The following is an 18,605-nucleotide window of genomic DNA, read 5'->3' as shown; positions in this document are numbered from 1 at the left end:
TTTGAGATAAAAGTAAAGTAAAGAAAACACAAAATTTGTAATACACCTACTTAGTTTATTCACTTAAAATAAGAGTGCCGTACTCGATGCCTGGATATCGCGAGGGAAAGAGCACGGCAGATAAACCGAATTATGCTGTTTAAACATTGAATTTACTACATAATATGTATAATTTAAAATATTATTTAAATAAGTATAATCAATTTGTACCTGAAGATATATTGCTAACCACTCTAGTAACAGTCTCACTCTGCTAGCATTTTTTAAACGTTAGGTCATTGTCTGTCCAAGTTTCATCTAAATAGACAATATTGCGACCTTCGGCTCGGTGTTTTTTTATTTCTCTTAGGTATTTATACCTTAAAGATGTTATTTTTGGAAAATTTTCTTCTTCTGGCAATTTTTGCAACAGCTTTCTGCTAGTAGGCACAACTTTAAACCCATATAAATTCGATTTATTAGGTGTTTAACTATTTGAAAATGAAAGTTGTCGTCTTGTTCCACCTTCGCCATTCGCGGTCTTTTTTTGCCGGGACTAGAAAGCATTTTGTTGGGGTCCGTCCGCATTCTTTCTTCATCTTCTTTGTGAATTTTTTTCACCATTGAAATGCTTACGCCAGTATATTGAGATACTCTTTCAAGTTTGCGCTTTACTGGTAGATTAACGAAGTTATTAGTAGCTTCTTCATTGCAAACCCTAAAAATTTGTACAAGAAGTATATAATCCTGATATTCGATTTTTTTAGTCGTCGTTCCAATTCATATTACTTATATTTATAAACATTTTATATTCAAAATGACCAACATTAACTTTAAATCTTTTTGTTTGTAAAGCAATCGAGCTTGGTTTTATTTCATTGAATATGATTTTTATTTACTACAACATTAGGTACATAATTTTTGAAATTTAGTGTCGCTGAAATTATGATATTATTTTAATGTTTTTTTTCATAACTGTGCTTAGGCTTTATAATTCTCTTATTATCATTTTACTTACCTATAAACATTCGCAATCACTTCCCTTGTCTGGCTATAAATTGTCTTTCTATGAATAAAGTTATTCATTTTAACGTAAATAACACAAAAACTGTTAAAAATTATGAACTTTAACAACAAAGAAACAAATAACACAAAACAACAACAAAACAGCAACAACAATAATAGCAAATAAACTAAACTATGATACACTACTCAAAAGTCATAGGTCATAAATTAAGTAGGTACCTAAAAATACAACAATAAAAACAGTTTAATAGCTCAAAAGTATTAACATACGCCGCCGCCACTGAATCCGCAAGAAATCGATATTATTCCGAGAATTACACAAAACCTGATAGGATGCGATTCAATAAGATAGAGAAAGACAAAGCGCTGCATAAAAATAATAAATTAATGGCCGCGATGTCATCAACCAATCACCTGTCCCCAAACAGCGAGATGCTTCCGCGAAAGCACGACGTTGCCGGCTTTGTAAGTTTTATTAGGAATTTTGGATAAATGTTAGTCAATATTGGATTTTATAATATGCAAAACATTAGCAAGTAGAACTAAAAAATATGGTTTAAACTGCATTACATTATTTATTATCTTTTTTATGATTAAATAGCTTAATTTTACCATTATATTTACTTTTTATTCAATACTATTTCATTTTTGCAGTAAGACGTGACAACGCTTCAAAATTTCGCCCGCATTCTTTTCGTAGACACAGATCCAACGGTCAAACTATACAGGTATCTAAATTTTGGTTTTTTAAAAAGGTACCTCTCATATTAGAAATTATCGCTACATTCTCCATTCCATCTTTTGTAAAATTATTGTCAAAGTTCTCTTCTGCCCTTGTATATTGAACATCATCAAAATTGATGCTAACTTCAATCACTGCGATAATCATATTTGAGTAATCTATCTGAGCCTCTGATGGTACGTATTGTACTCGATACGATAAGAAGTTTTATCTGTCAAATCAATTCACAAATATAATAATAATATAATAATAATAAACAATTTTACCTTTATTTTTTTCCGTCAACTCTCTAGTCTCATATGCAAAAACAAACGAATTTATGACACCTTCTGAAGTGTTTGTGTAAGTGTTTTCATGTTTGGAAATACATTCAATGAACCTAGGCTCTGACTTTAAAAACCACAGGTTTAATCCTTTTTGGATGACCTTATTTTTTTAATTAGGAACGACTGAGAATTTTTAAAAAGATTTTAATGACGTTCCTTGTCACGTTTACATATTTTTGCATATTGATATGTTCCAGTTTATGTACCATGACCAGATTCTAAATGAGCATTTTGTGTTATTTTAATAATTCTTCTCAATGGACGTAATATGTTACATTATTCTCACCTAATATATATATTTGCATGATCCATTTTTTTAGAATCACCGCCTATGGTTTGTCGGAGATATCACTTGATGGCTTTTAGCATCTAACACTTATCATAATGCTATCATAGTTTATTTATTTATTCATTTATTTCATGTACTTTACAGAAGTTTACTAAGTAAACGGTCCTATTACAAAGTACATACTAATGATAATAATAATAATAATAATACACTAATAATAATAATAAAGATAACAAATGTTTTAAAAATAATTCAAAATAATACTTAATACTAACTTAATCTCGCCAGCACTAACTATAAAATTATATCTAACCGACATTTGAGTTCAGCACAACTTGTATTAAAAATATCAATGCTTTCTTGAATTCTGTTATAAGTTTCACACAAATTAAATAATGGTGAACTCAAATGTCTATTATTAAAAGCTACATCCGACATATAAAATGTCTTACATCTTCTAGTAAGATACGCTGGAGCATTCACACTCAACCTTGAAAGAAATGTAGGATCATTTATTTGCCCATTTATTGTTTTATATAGATAAATAACTGCAAATTTTTGCCTCCTCTTATCTAATGATTGGAGGGCATATCTTTCGCGTAATGCCGTGGTTGACACCTCACGGTCATATACCCCCCTTTCTCTAAAATAGATATAGCGGAGCATTTTATTTTGCACCCGCTCCAACGTATATTTGTAACAGTTATAATATGGCGACCACACTATACATGCATAATCCAACAAACTACGTACAAATGAGACATACAACTGCTTGAGACAGGAAACACTCACGAAATCCTTAGTACTTCTGGCAATAAATCCATACATTTTGCATGCCCGGTTTGCCACTTCGTTTACATGTAGATTAAAAGTCAATCTTTTATCAAATAACACACCCAAATCTTTAATCTTTTCTACTCTAGTCAATAGACTATCTTGTATTTTATAAGGAAATAATATATCTCTTTGTTTTCTATTATAAGACATAACTACACACTTATTGACATTAAAATATAATCTATTTTCTATTGACCATTGTACAACATTATTTAAATCGTCTTGTAGCATTCTACAGTCATCTATGTTATTTATTTGATAATATAAATTGAGATCATCAGCAAACAGCGAGCATGTAGCATGAGTTACTACTTGCGTCAGAGAGTTAATAAAAAGAAGAAAAAATAATGGTCCCAAATTGGAGCCTTGTGGTATGCCAGACGTAGGAGTAAATGGTCGCGAACTATGTCCCCCAATCACAACTAGATGTCTACGGTTATACAAATAGGACTCAATAAAATGCACCAAATTATTATGAAAACCATATTCTCTATGTAATCTATCCAATAATATTTTAAATGATATCTTATCAAAAGCTTTTTCAAAATCTGTGTATACAATATCCATTTGACCTCTCTGATTCAGCACATCAGATATAGTTTGAGTGACACTTAATAAGTTGCTTACAGTTGATTTAGCTTTTAAAAATCCGTGTTGAAATATTGATATGCTAGATCTAACAGTACGATAAATAGTTCTAAAAATAATGGTTTCAAACACTTTAGCTGGTGCTGAGAGCACAGCAATAGGTCTGTAATTTTTTATTTCACTTTTATTGCCTTTCTTAAAGATTGGACATATTTTTGCTACTTTCCAAGCATTGGGAAAAATTCCTGTTTTAAGGCTTAGATTAATCAAAAAACATAATGGGTAACTTAATATATCACAAAATCCCTTGTACAAATAGCTTGGAACATTATCTGGACCTATTGCTTTGTTCTCTTCTAATTTCTTAATAACATCAATTACATCATCTATATTTACATTATTTAAAATTATTTCTGGTGAATAAATATTTTCTAATGTATTCGGGTTATTACCCTCTTCCCTCGAATAAACACTACTAAAATAGTCACTAAATGCATTACATATTTCTTCACCAGAGTTAAATTCCGAATTGTCCATAAACATTTTGTTGGGTATATGCACAGATCCTTTCTTATTATTTATATATGACCAGAAAGATCGAGAGTCTACACTGATTTTGTCTTGTATTGCCTTTAAATATTTTTTGTGGGCGGTATTTATATCCTTTTTAATTTCAACTCTAAGTTTTTTAAATTGAAGATAATGATCTTGATTTTTGCTTAATTTGTATTTTTTCCGAGCTTTTTCTTTGAATTTTAGTTTATTTATAATATTTTTTGTAAACCAAACAGGATATTTTTTACATTTTTTTCTGCATTTAGGTACACATATATCAAAAATTGAATATAAAGTTCTATAAAATTCATCAATTGCTTTATTAATATCAGTGTGAGACTCCAGAAAGCTCCAGTCTATTTTTAGAAAAAGGTAATACATAGACAAAAAGTCAGCCTTGCGAAAATTATACCTTGATGATAAAGATGCCAACTCTTTTTGATTACTATTACAGCACAATGACAAGGATACTTTAAGAGTAGGGTGGTGTTTATCTTCCTTAACAAAACAAAAGTCACTTCTTAAAACAGTACAGTTACTTTTTGTAACCACTACATCTAGTATATGATTTAAGCTATTGGAAACAAAATTGACTTGTGTAGCATCATAAAAATTTAAAAATTGCAAAAATGTCTCTACAAACCTGTCTGACTCTCCTGTTTGGTAATATCGATTAAGATTTGTGATATTTAAGTCACCCATAATAATAATGTCAGAGTCAAACAGATATTGCTGTTTTTCTAGAAAATCATATAATCTTTCATACGAGTTAAGAGTACAAGATGGTGCTACATATAATGTCAATAGTAATCTTAATAAGAAAGCTATTCACATTAACATGTAGTTCATTAAGCCTTAAATTTACCAGTTCTTCAGCACTCGTATTAATTTATTATTAGATGTTGCTAATTAAAAGATTTATATAAGACACTTGTTGACTCTACCATAAAACCCAGCAAAAATATCGTCGCCTTCCAGTATCAGTATCGTAAGTGTCATTTTGTAAATTTTACAGTAGAGCGAAAAAACGAAAAATAGGTGTTATGTTTTCCAGACATACTGAAAAATTCTCTAGAGTGAAGTTTTCATTTTGATACATGTAAAAGTATGTTTTACAAGTAAGGTTATTTCGTACAAAAGTTGTGGAAAAAGTCTTTAGTTCCCACATTTTTCGAAAAATTACCACTTGCGTCAGTTTGTGTGATTTTTTTTCGACTTTTTCCAGATAGGACAGTTGACAATAAAACTCTTTGACACTATAATAATTATGATGTATTTTAACTAAATAGCTTGATTATAAACCAGAAAAACTAAAACTACGAAACAAACAGCAGAAAAAAAAGAAAATTCAGTATTTCAAATACAAACTAATTTTCGCGAAGCATATTGTAGCAAAAGTTTTGGAATTCGGGAAACCTTATAACAGGAGTATCCCCTTTACATAGCGAATTAAGATCATCGTATTTTTTCTTTGTTATCTTTGGTGGAGCACTGTTCAAATTACCAACTTTAATATCGCCTAATAGACCAAAGTCTCTAATCGCTTTAATTCTGTAAAGTCATACCTTGAGTCAAAGTGGCTATATTTAAAAAATATCTTCGTAGGTTCTTTTTTGTTCACCCTTAGCTCCATAACATCGGTCCAATTAATTTTTTTGCCTTCATGACTGATACGGACTGTCAAAATTCGTAATAATTTTGAGACACCCTTAAAATCTAGAAAATCTTTCCAACCCATTGGCATGACTTTGTAGGGATTTTTTCGTCTGGCATGTTCGAATATAGGATGAAGTTGGCTAGGAACAAAAATATCACCAACTTGAGAAAGAGCTGTACTTATTGCGCTATGCGCTGAATCTTTCGTTTTGTCCATGATTGGTTTCGAAAAAACGTAGAGATATGGTTTCGATTTCCTTAAATTTCTGAGCTGAATACAACACCATTGCGGCCATAATCGAGTTTTTATTCTGACCAAAACATCCATCCGAATATAGAACTACAGATCTTATACCTTGTGCTGCATAATATTCGATGCTCCTAAAGACACAACTAGATATTTCTGAGGCCCCCCTTTTACTGATTGACTCGTTCCAAGGAAAACATAGACACTCTTTAGTAGCTATGTTATAGAACGTAAAATTAAAATTGGACAGGCGACTTTTATAAAAAATTGCGCTTTCACGACTCATTGGCAAATAGATCACCTGTTGCAAATCAAAAACCGCACATGAAATACGTTTTATCCTTGTACGATTGAACTTTGGATTCTTCTTTCAGTTCTCTTACTTTCTTTCACCCTCTCTAGAGTGTGTTTTTCATATCTGTCTTTTAATTTTCTTTTTATTTCATCATCTCCTTGCTTGTACGTTACGCACAAAGAACACATATCCTTCTTTGGGTGAAAAAATGAAAGGTTTTTTGTTACAAAAACCCTCCGGTATGTAGAAAAACTGGGCTTTGATTCTGATGTTGTCTGCTCTAATTCCTGCAGGAACATGGCATACATTTTTGGAAGAGATAAACCAGGATGAAGGTACATTCTGGAACTTGAAGATCTACAATAATGTGACTCAACTTTGGGAAACCTATCAATATGTTGCGAAATTTTCTCTTTTACTTTTTGTTCTTCTTTAATTTTTGCTTGACTCCTATGCCTTCCGCCTCGTTTATCTTTTTCAAGAATGTCCGATCCACTTCTAAATTTTCCTAATGCAGTTCTACAAGTACGGTCTGATATTCTTTATTCTTTATTCTTATAATACAATTACATATACGAAATGTTTATAATATACGAAATAAGCATTTAAGTAACTTAATACTTGTGCATGCTTATGTTAGAATTACAATATCAGAAAAACCAAATTATACTCTTTCAAAAAATGCTTGGATTCCAACTTTTTCCTTAACAATCAAAATAAACTTATTAACAGAATAATATACATATTATACACAAAAATAAACTAGTAAGAAATATAACAGAATACATGTTTTAAATCAATTCAATATCAATAATCAAAAACAAAATTGAACCTAAATGAACATAACGTAATTTCAGATAAATCTGTTACATTTAAAAATACACTATTTACATTAAAACCACGAAAAGAAAAGATCAAACATAATACGCTGTTGAACCAGTAAATTCAATTAATCATTGGTCTAAATTTGTTAAAATTAATATATATGTAGTTTTTTATTTCTCTATTGAATATTCTATGGTTTTTTATATTTTTAATATCAGGAGGAAGTAAGTTATAAAATTTTGGCCCTAAATAATCTATAAAATTAAGGTTTATTTGCTTATGATTTTGTGGTAAATTCAAATTGTTGTACATATTACTTCTGGTACATTGGGAATGCGTGATTTGTCTCTTTGCTATATCAGTTTTATGTACAAAAGAGCATACGTTTTGTACATACAGATGACTTATATATCACTAATATTTTCATTATAAAGTAACTCGGTAGAGCAGAGCTTATTTTTCCTATGAATGACCCTAAGAATGTAATTTTGTACTACTTTTAAAGGTTGAAGAATAGTTTTATAAGTACCACCCCATGCAATTATGCAATACGAGAGGAGAGACTCAGCTAATGATTTATAAACAAGCAAACATAATTTACTGCCCATTATACCCAGATATATTAAACGTGCTTAAAAATAGTTTCTTGCAAACAAACTTTCTTTGCCCTTCTACTGTCAGATAGTAACGTAAAGTGCTAACGTAAAATGTGTAGTTGTTTACGTGATAGTTAAAAATAATAGTTAAAAAAAAAGTATTTGCCACATTTCCCAATGGTTTAATTTGATCTACCTTTCCGTTAAATTGCTTTTTCCTTTCATACCTAATTAACTTAACTTTATTTTCAGGTGGCCTACAAAGGTAAAAAGAAGCTGATGTTCCTGGTCAAAGAGCGGTTCGGCTGATGACAGCTAAAGAGGTGCTGCGCCCACCCGCAGCTCCGCCATTTCGGGGGCTGTTACTAAAACAAACAAACAAAATAAAAAACAATCCATACAGGGTGTGAAAAAAATCCAAAACGTTATTTTTAGGCCTCCCTGTATCTCTTAATCAAAACATTCAAGTGCAATACGCGTCCCTTCTTTCTGCGTAACAGCCCGCTTATTATTGACATTCGAATTAAGCTTTATTTATCTTGACGTTACTACTAATATTTGATAGACTGAAAGTACGCTGACTGACGTCACGAGTTTTATTAATTAGTTTATGTTTCTGAAAAAAAAAATACCGATCTCAGATTTATTAAAATGTATGTTTTTTTTAGGTTAGTTTGTTTTGTTACTTCGTGTTTGTTAGGCGTTATTATGTTTTAATTCTTAGTTATGTTCTCATATTTTAAGTTTTTTTTTTCTTACCAAAGATTATTTGTTTAACTGATGTATTATATTATGTATTAATTAGGCAATGAGATTTTTAAAGGTCAATGCAAATTATGCGAGATCTTTTTCTGTATATTTTTTCGCTAATATGTAAATACGTCATACTTTCGTGTGTAAATAGCTCAGCAATAAGAGAACTTTTCTTCTTCATTAAATAGGCCATAATATACAGGGTGTCTTAAAAATCTGTATAAAAACCGTACCGGGGACGACCTGTACATACATAAAAGAAAAAAAAACAAAATCGAAGTGATTAGACTTACAGATGCTTCCTGTTTAAAAAAAAATTAAATATATTTTTTAAGTACAAAATAAAATAGGCATAAAATTGCAGATAAACTTTAGTGATTTAGGATAGTTAACTTGTTTTTTTTTTTAATTTGTTTACGTATTAAAACAAAATCAAAACGCAGTGTTGCCACGATTTTTGTTTATTAACTAAAATAGTGCTGTGATTTTTTACTAAATAATACAATAGTCCGTATGCCAATGTCATAAAAAAATATACAGGAAGACCATATATAAAATACATGGTGGGCCAATCAAAAAAAATCGCTCCTGATTTTGACATTTCGCGTGAGAAATGTTTTGCCCATAGCATCTTGTCACTTTCACCCCCTCGAGGGGGTGAGCCCTGGCCACAAATCCTTAAATAGGAATAGCAGTCAAATGATGATCTTTGTTTAAAGGCAATTGAATTATTGTACAGAAAGTCTTCATTTTTAGACGAAAGATGACACGTATTTCGTCTACTAAAAGGAAAACTAAAAATAATAAATAACCTTGTATAAAAATACAATTTAAACGATTAAAACATACCAATAAAAATTGACTAGCAAAATTACATAGGGGAACATGGGGAAAGACGGGGACGCTAAACATTTATACAAAAAAAAAATGTAACATTACAATAAAAAAATAACGTTTATTCTAAAATCTCTTTCATTAACATCCATAACTGTCTTGGCATAAAAACAATTAACTTATCTTACACCAAAAAACAAAAAAAAACACAATTTTCTTTACAAAGGAAAAATCCCATCTTACCCCAGGCACGGGGCAAGATGGGACAGCCCTCGGGGTAAGATGGGGGTAACGAGTTTATTTACAAACATCACATGTATGGCAAATATCTAAACAGTCATCTTCTTCTACTCCGGCGCAAGAATTGTGGGACCACTTTTGACATATTTGACAAGCTATCCATCCTTCAGTGGACCCCACATACCTATCACCACAGTATAAACATTCGGTGTCGTCTTCGGCTGTATTCTCTAAAGCACCATTTGTTCCTTTAGTTTTATTTTTGACCTGTGTTTCCTTTTTAACCTCTTTTTGCTTTCGAACTAGAAGTTTTTAGATCTTCAAGTTTCTTTTCTTTCTACAGTAGAAACAGGCATTATCTGAGCTGGAGTATAGTTTTCAAAGCTGGTACTTAAGTCACGGTAAACATTTTCTGTAAAATTTGAGCAAACTCTTTTAGGTGGCGACCCACTTGCCTCTGGGGTTTTATGTAACGGACTATGAGATAATGTGGCAAGCTTACTAAAAGGGCAATTATCTTCATTTGAGCTTTGGTAACCGGGAGATGTGTATGGGCCTGATAGCTGGTAGATGGCTGAACATCATCACTAGAACCTATGGTTGAGTGATTACTAGGAATAGCAACCGGAATTACATTCTTAGTTAAGTTTGGCTGATTTTTTTCATGGATGATAGAGGGAAGACCATCTTTATTTGCATTTGCTTGTGATTGAGGAACTTGCTCATCCTCCGTTAGGCTTATGTTTGTTGTTTCTGCAGCAAGAAAATCGGCATCTGTAAGTTCTCAGAGTTAAATTGCCATTTGCCGCATTTCCGAAATCCGTTAATCGCTGTAGACATAGTGGCCGCTTGTATGAAAGCTTTACCAAAAATTTCGCTAATTTGGAACATGCTAATAACTCTATCTGGATTAGATCTAAGCTGTTGCAGCTTGGTCATAATACTCAAAGGGTTCATAAAAGAAACATCCAACGGCTGAAGCCGATGAGTGCAGTGAGGTGGGAAGAGGAGGCAGATTATAATCACACCGTTTTCTTTAGCAACGTCTATAAGTTCGATGTTCTTTGTGTGCGTGGAATGGCCGAGTAAAAGTAGCATCGGGTTGTCTTTAGTCGCTCCACTGAATTGGACGAAAGCTTTGAACCATGAGACAAATATGTCTGTTGTCAACCATCCACTGGCATTGCAATGAAAAGTTGTTCCTGGTGCCGAGTTATTCATTAATTCGGCTTTCATCCGTTTCCGAGGAAAGATTAGCATCGGGGGCATATAATTCCCTGCTGCGCTAACACAAATCTCGACCGCAACTGTTTGTCCTCGTTCAGCTGAGGATAGCGACCCAACTTGCTTCCTACCCTTGCGTGAAATTATCTTTGACTTTGTCTTGAAACAGAAGAGACTCCCGTTTCATCACAGTTATAAATCCTATCTGGTCCTAGTTTATAGTTATCTAAAACATCACCCAAAAGCTTATAAAACTTTGCGACGGAAATTTTATTAAAGTCCATAGCCCTAGCAGCTGAGGTTGCCTCAGGTTGCCTTTCTTATAGATAAATCACTGTGACGTTTTAAAAATCCTTGAACCCAGTCTACACCGGCGAGTTTGGCTGTTTCATTAAATCTATGTTTCTGAATATAACCAACAAATTTTTTTGTGAAAAGATGCTTCTATACAGGTACACTGCAGTAGGAATAATAAGTTTCTTTGTGCACACTTTAAGGCAAGCGATATAATATGCCATAAAATAAGATCAACGAAGGTCAAAATGGTAAATTGGTAACTCGAGCAGACGCGCACCGAACGAATGTCTCGGATGCACTGAGCGCAGGTATTGTCCGGACATGTGACTCTAGGCAATAAAGGTGGTCACACACTTTTAGGTTTTGATGTAATCGGGGTACCCTATCTTACCTCATGATCCCGTCTTGCCCCTAGTTCCCCTAATTAAAACGTAGGGGAGACCGAGGTAAGTTGGAACAGAAAAAACTTTTGATTTTTTTTTTGGTTTAACTGATTTAATTAACCACAATTTTTTGCATAAATGTCTTCTACCAATTTTTTTATTCTGCGTAAATTGATTAAATATGTATGTCAAAAGATTTTTTTCTAATAAGTTGAACTATCGTTACAATTTGCCTCTGGGTAAAAACTAACACTATATTGGGTAAGTTGGAACATATATTTTTCAATGCTCTATTTGCATTATGATACATATATAGATAAATCAAAAAATGTATGACTACAGAGTATTTCACATTTAGTGTTTGAAAATGTGGAATAACATTTGGTATTAGTATTAGTTTTTACCTACTATTCAGAATCAGAATCGCAATTATGGTAGATCTATGGAAAACTTCCATCTGTGCAAAGCTTCATGTAACCACATTTTGCATTCCCTGCAGTAAACTCTACTTTTCTTTGAGTTTACTATTTCCATATCATTCAGTGCAAACAAAAACAAAAATACTTTTCTTCTGAGGAATCATCTGAAACTAAAACTTTTTCTTCACTTTTAATTTTATAATTTCTTTGGATTTTTTACACTTTCGACTATTTTGTTCTTCTTATAGCGCATCTTTCTCTAGCCTATCAGTAAGTATCGCCGATTTCCTTTTTCTTCGGACCCTAAGGGTTGTCTTTTATTGCTCAGTCTGGGGAAGTGAGCGACAGCAAATTCTGGGAAAAACGTTATTTTGCCTTTAGAAGTCCTTTGTGAAGTAGTTCTAGTAAGTTCTGATGTTCTAGTTCATACATTTCAGAATCAGAGAACACACTAGCTGGTGAATTAGATGTGGGCATGTCATGAGTTTCTTTAGGTGAATCGTCTAACGTCGCAACAAGTTCCAGCTCAATTGCTTGAGACAATATAGAAGGTGCTTGAGACGGAGATCCGTTATACTTGACGGTAAAAACTCGTCGTTGCCAGAAATATCTCGATTAAAAGGTTCTATGCCAGAAACCTTGAATTTATTCATTATATTTATTGGGGTGGTTGCTAACGGTAGGTTTGACCAGCCTGTGTTTACATCAGGTATATGTCGAGAACCTCATAGCTCCATTTAAAAAAACTTACTGAGAAGCAAGACTTCAGAGAAACCCTTGGATTTTATATGCTGTCCAAAATCTTGGATCTCCTAAGCTTCCTTTTTATAATGCCTATAACCTGTCATATAACTTTTTACTACTTATTATTTCGGGTAATCTGTCGTATTGATAGGAATTGGAAAATGCGATGTTATTAGACAAAGAAAGCAAAAAAAATATTTTTCAAAATGCTACTTATTAATATTAATAAATAAAATTTCGTCTTAATAAGCTACTCAATAAGCAGTAACAAGTAATATGACTCAACTCGAAGCCTTATATTCAGGAGGGTGTCCACCTTGTATATGTCCTCTTGTTCTTTGGTTATAAGGAACCTGAAGGGATCCGTTCGCCTTTTTCATCCTGGACCGGTGTTAAACCCGCCCATTTCTTCGGGCTCGAATCCCATCAGGTTTAGTTCTTCTTTTATGTCCTTAAGGCTGAAATTTCTGTCAAATCACGTTTAGTTTCCTATCTTTCTCAAGGAAGTAGGAGTGGAACTCCATCTCCCTCTCCTTGAGGAGTCCTGTCAAATTTCGGTGATCCTGAGAAGTCTTGGAGAAAAGCACTAAGCCCAGCCTTTCGTTTTGGGTTTTTAATATATTGCTGTTATTTTCTATAATAAGTTTGAATTTCATTGCCCAATTTGAAGTGTCCCTAATAACGACTTTTGGAATTGTTCAAATTTTGGTGTCAGCGCTTTTTCCCTTTCCAGCTATTGACAGGTTATTTAGGGGCATATACAAGGTTTCTTTTTGAACCTTCATCTCTCCCCCCGTCATTCACGCTCCGCTTTTCATTCTTAATTGCGTTTGCATTTGAGATTCCTGACGGACCAGGTTTTTGGTTATCGTTATTTTTTGTTTCTTCCAGATCGGTTACCTGCATCTCCTCCTCCCGGGGAGATGAGGAGATGTTTTTGATGTTGAGGTTGCTGATGAGCTTTCTCCGGAGCTCGCACCCTCCACCGAGATCAATTCGGGAGTGAAGGATAATGATTGGGATTTGTAATATCTTCTCTTGAGAAGATGTTTTCGGGATTTGTGTGGGTAGGGATCGCCAGCTAGAGTCTTACCCTGCTCTTGTTTTTTGGCTCTTTCTTTTGAATGGTCTGTTGTTTCACCGTCTGACATGTCCAATTCTTGTCTATGGCGTTGTCTTTGCCGGCGGTGGTTTGGCCCCCCACTGACTATGGGGGACGAGTTGACGCTATAATCCGCCGTTGGAATTGAACTGCAAACTTTCCCTTGCAAGTTGATTCGATACTGATTTTGTAACGGTAAAACGTTTTCTAGTCGATTCGAGCGTGACCGGCTTGCGCATCCTTGCGATCTACTTGGCAGGGTTGTCGATGTTAACAAAATGTTTTGGAATCCTCTGTAAATAAATTCCAACCAAAAAATTTAAAAACTTAAAAACACTCTGAGGTACTTGAATGGGTTTTCACCCAAAAAAAAATGCGTTTTCTGAGTCATAGTTTGATATACGAAACATTTTTCTGAGTCTAATACTTTCTGATCTAGATTTGAGGTTTATGGGACAAATAATGACTCTTAAATTGTTTAATTATTCTTGGGCATTTTGCCATATAACTTCAAAGCTATTTAATATATCTGTGTAATTCCTTTACAGTAATATAGAGGGCACTCTGTAAATAAATTCCAATCAAAAATTTTCAACTTAAGTTAAAAATTGACTTAACTTGAACACTTTTTTAAATATTTAAATGCAGTCTTTACTCACAGAAAAGGCGATTTCTGAGGAATAATTTTATACCTAAAATATCTTTAAGGATCAAATATTGTCTGATTTAAAGCTAGTTTTACGTACCAATACTTCTTCTATTTATTACATTTTTTTAATATGTTATTTTAGTAACCCAGTTTAGTTTTTTTAAGGATTAAGTTGGATGTGGGGTCAGGTTTCACTACAAGGGAGACAAGGGTCTTTTGAATAAAATAAAATGAAAATCCTATTGATTTTATATAAAATAATATAAAATGTGTTACAACTTACTTCATGTTACTATCAAGTAGTTGATTCAATTGGTATTAACTATGCATCATGACAACTTTGTAGCAGAGCAGTGCATCAGAGGAAATCATAGTCAATTTCGCTCTCTGTTTACTGTGATTTATAATTACTGCGTTTAATGTCATTCTCTTTACTGCCTTTTTTGTCAAACTCGGAAAAAGAAATTGACGACGTACATTTATTTAATATTCTCTGTCAGTTTGGATGTTACTTGCTGTATAAATTTTGAATCTGTTTATAGGTCTCCTAATGGAGAGCCCAACAGCTTTGGAAAAATCAGTGAGGCACTCTGATTTGAAAGACTTAATATCATTTGAAGAAATAATTTGATTATGTATTAATATCAATTATGTCCTAATTTCATTTAGCAATCCCTATTTTCGTTTGAGATTTTGGGGTTGAGGCTCACCACAGCAGGAAGCTTAAAGTGACAAGGCTGATGATATTGGAAAATCTTATTCTTTCCAATTTTTTTGCTTGTTGTGAAGTGAATTGTGTATAAAATGTTAGTCGTGTTTTTTTTATTGGCCCATCCTGTATATGCTATTTAGTGCAAAGTCTTAATTAAACATTTAATTCACTAATAGCCAACATAAAATGATCCTATTTATGGTCTCTTGTATCTTTTTCTTCATAACAGTGCCACCAAATAAACCTACAAACATTTTAAAACTGTGTTGATAAATTTGTAAATAATTTTTTCATTCCACTTTACAGTAAGCCGTGTAAAATATAAAAATTAATGTGTAAATATTTTCGGCCAATAATAACGAGAATGTCGGGATGTAGTGTGATGTGTAGTCCTGTCATTTCTTTTTTGTTGCGTTTCGCTGAACAGTGGAATTACATGTAGGAATGATTATTTATCGATTATTTTTATGAGAAAATAAATAAACTATTTGTAATTTATGTGAATTTTGTTTTATTCCATTATTTATGATATATCCGCATCAACAAAAGATACTCCAAAAAACATTTAAAATGTGTAACTAAAGTCTACTTGTCTACTTATATTTAAGAGACGATTTTGATTGTGAATCCATTCTACGTCTTGGCGATGTCGTTACATCTTAAAAAAAATTGCAGGTATTTATAATTGAAAAATATGAAAGAAAGTTAATATAAGCATGTGCCAGAAAATGCATATTTTCTAATTTACAAAATGTAAAAGTTAAACAAGAAGTTCTTACGATTATTCTCAAAACCCTTTAAAATTTTTCAAGCCGATTTTTAGATGTACCAAAAACTTTAGGGCCGATTTTTACACGGCCCAAAATTTTTCAAGCCAAGTTTTAAACGTTCCAAAATTTTTCAATCCGGTTCTTAAATGTACCAAAATTTTCCAAGCCGATTTTTACAGGCACCAAAAATTTTCAACACAATTTTTACACGCGTCAAAAACTTACCGCTGATTTTTACAATCGCCAAAAACTTTAACGTCAATTTTTACTCGCTCTTTTTCAACACTTTTCCAGCGGATTTTTACTCGCATCAAAACGTTTACCGCTCGAACTGTAAGGCCGATTTTTACATGTACCAAAAATTTCCAAGCCTATTTTTACACGCACTAAAAATTTTCAAGCCGATTTCTATATGTACCAAAAACTTTAGGGCCGATTTTTACACATTGAAAAATTTTCCAAGCCGATTTTTACACGCCTCAAAAACTTTATAGCCGATTTTTACATGCGTCAAAATTTTTATCGCTCATTTGTACATGTCCCAAAATTCTTCAGGCCTACTTTTACACGTCCCAAAAATTTTAAAACTAATTTTTAAATGCTTCGAAATTTTTAAGCCGATTTTTACACGCGCCAAAAACTTTTACGCCGAGTTTTAATCTCGTCAAAAACGTTATCGTCAATTTTTAAACGCTCCAAAGTTTTCCAAGCCGATTTTTACACGCAACAGAAGTTTTCAAGCCGAATTTTACACGCATCAAAAATTTTCAAGCCGATTCTTACACGCCCCAATATTTTTCAGGCCTATTTTTACACGCTTCAAAAATTTTCAATCCAATTTTTAAACTCTCCAAAATTTTTCAAGCCGGCTTTTACATGTATCACAAACTTTAAGGCGATTTTTAGATATACCAAAAATAGAAGGGCCGATTTATACACGCACCAAAATTTTCCAATTCGATTTTTACACGCACCAAAAATTTTCAAGCCGATTTTTACACGCCTCAAAAACTTTATCGCTGGTTTTTACACACTCCAAAATTTTTTCAAGCCGATTTTTACAGGCGTCAAAAACTTTATCGCCGATTTTTACACGCTCCGAAATTTTTCAAGCCGATTTTTAGAGGTATCAAAAAGACCGAATTTTACCCGCCCCAACATTTTTCAGGCCTATTTTTACACGCTCCAACAATTTTCAATCCAATTTTTAATCGCTCCAAAATTTTTCAAGCCGGCTTTTACATGTACCAAAAACTTTAAGGTCGAATTTTACACGTCCCAAAATTTTTCAAGTCGATTTTTAGACTTTTAAAATTTACTGACTATTTTTACACGCCCTAACATTTTTCAAGCCGAAAGGAATAAATCAAGTATTCTCACTTGTACCATTTTCTTTTAGAATATGAATTTATTTTTATCTATTGCTACGATAGCCTCTAGGATTACAGGAATGTTTGTATGTGAACTACATATGGCATTTAGTTCTTACATCAGAATATGCCTAGAAAGTAAAATGAAAGAAGTGAAAGTAAAAAGAAAGAGAGTGCTCATGATCTTACATGTTCGTGTCCCATACATTAACAAAGGCCAGGCTCATTTCTGGCAAGTGATTTCAGCAGAAGACAACTTTAAGGAATCATTACGAAGGTTACAAAGCAGGTCACATAACAAGACTCTGTCCAGAAAACGTTAGTTTTACTTGCCTTTATCGGAAAAAACTAAGGAAGTCGGTGCAAAGAGATAATCGTCGACCTATATTCAGCAAGCCCCAGTAAATACCGCCCAGGTCTTAAAAGACTAGGAAGATCCCGATATCCAGACAGAAAAAGTCAACTTGGGAAGAACTTGGCCACTCAAACATCAAGTCATATTAAGTACAATAATGCTTCCTAATCTTGAAAGATATTCGTGGGAAAATAATTATAGAGACCACAATAAAATAAAACACAATGGCAAAGAGAAAATAAGGAAAATCATTGTGCCTAAATGTCGGGTTTTGGAGTTGCTAGTGGAAATTCATGCTGGTCACCAAAATATCGTAGAGTAAAAAAGGCCTTAGGAAAATTGAGGGAAGGATTTTACTGGGTCAATAGCAAGGAAGTAAGTGACTGGTGCGTTATATATAAGACAAGTAATGAACTGCAGTGGAAACAGAAGGCATTGATACACCAGTACACAATGTGGGAAGTCCCTTTGAAAGGATTGCTATTGAAGTTGCCGGCCCGTTTCTAGAATCGGAAGGAGGCAGTAAATAACTCGTGATCGCAACGAACTAGTTCAGTAAATGGGTTGAGGCATAATGTCTACCAAACCCGTAAGCTTCAAATTTTCATTCATCCTGTAGTAAAAGAATGGATCTGCGGATTAAGTGTGACTTTGGAACTACATTCGGTCCAAGTCCAAAATTTTGAATTCCACTTGTTCTAGAGCATCTGAAAGAAGCTTGCAACCAAGAAAATGAGGACTTGCAATAAACCTGCAGTCAGATGGATTGATAGAACGCACGAATAGTACCTT

General features: G+C 33.1%; 1 protein-coding gene across 2 annotated transcripts in view; it reads left to right on the top strand.

The window, feature by feature from the left end:
• The window catches only part of LOC126736886 (zinc finger SWIM domain-containing protein 4-like), a 410,579-nt gene extending 394,763 nt beyond the window's left edge, over positions 1-15,816 (top strand). For both annotated transcript variants that reach the window (XM_050441498.1, XM_050441499.1), the window contains exon 17: positions 8,214-15,816. In XM_050441498.1, coding sequence (XP_050297455.1) covers positions 8,214-8,270 — 57 coding nt within the window. In that variant the 3' untranslated portion in view covers positions 8,271-15,816. The remainder of the gene's footprint in view (positions 1-8,213) is intronic.
• Positions 15,817-18,605: the final 2,789 nt, after the last annotated feature.

The sequence above is a fragment of the Anthonomus grandis genome, chromosome 5 (assembly GCF_022605725.1).
Source record: "Anthonomus grandis grandis chromosome 5, icAntGran1.3, whole genome shotgun sequence".
NCBI classification, from domain to species: domain Eukaryota; kingdom Metazoa; phylum Arthropoda; class Insecta; order Coleoptera; family Curculionidae; genus Anthonomus; species Anthonomus grandis.
Note: the sequence above shows the minus strand (reverse complement) of the source record. Positions and strands in the feature narration are given on the sequence as shown.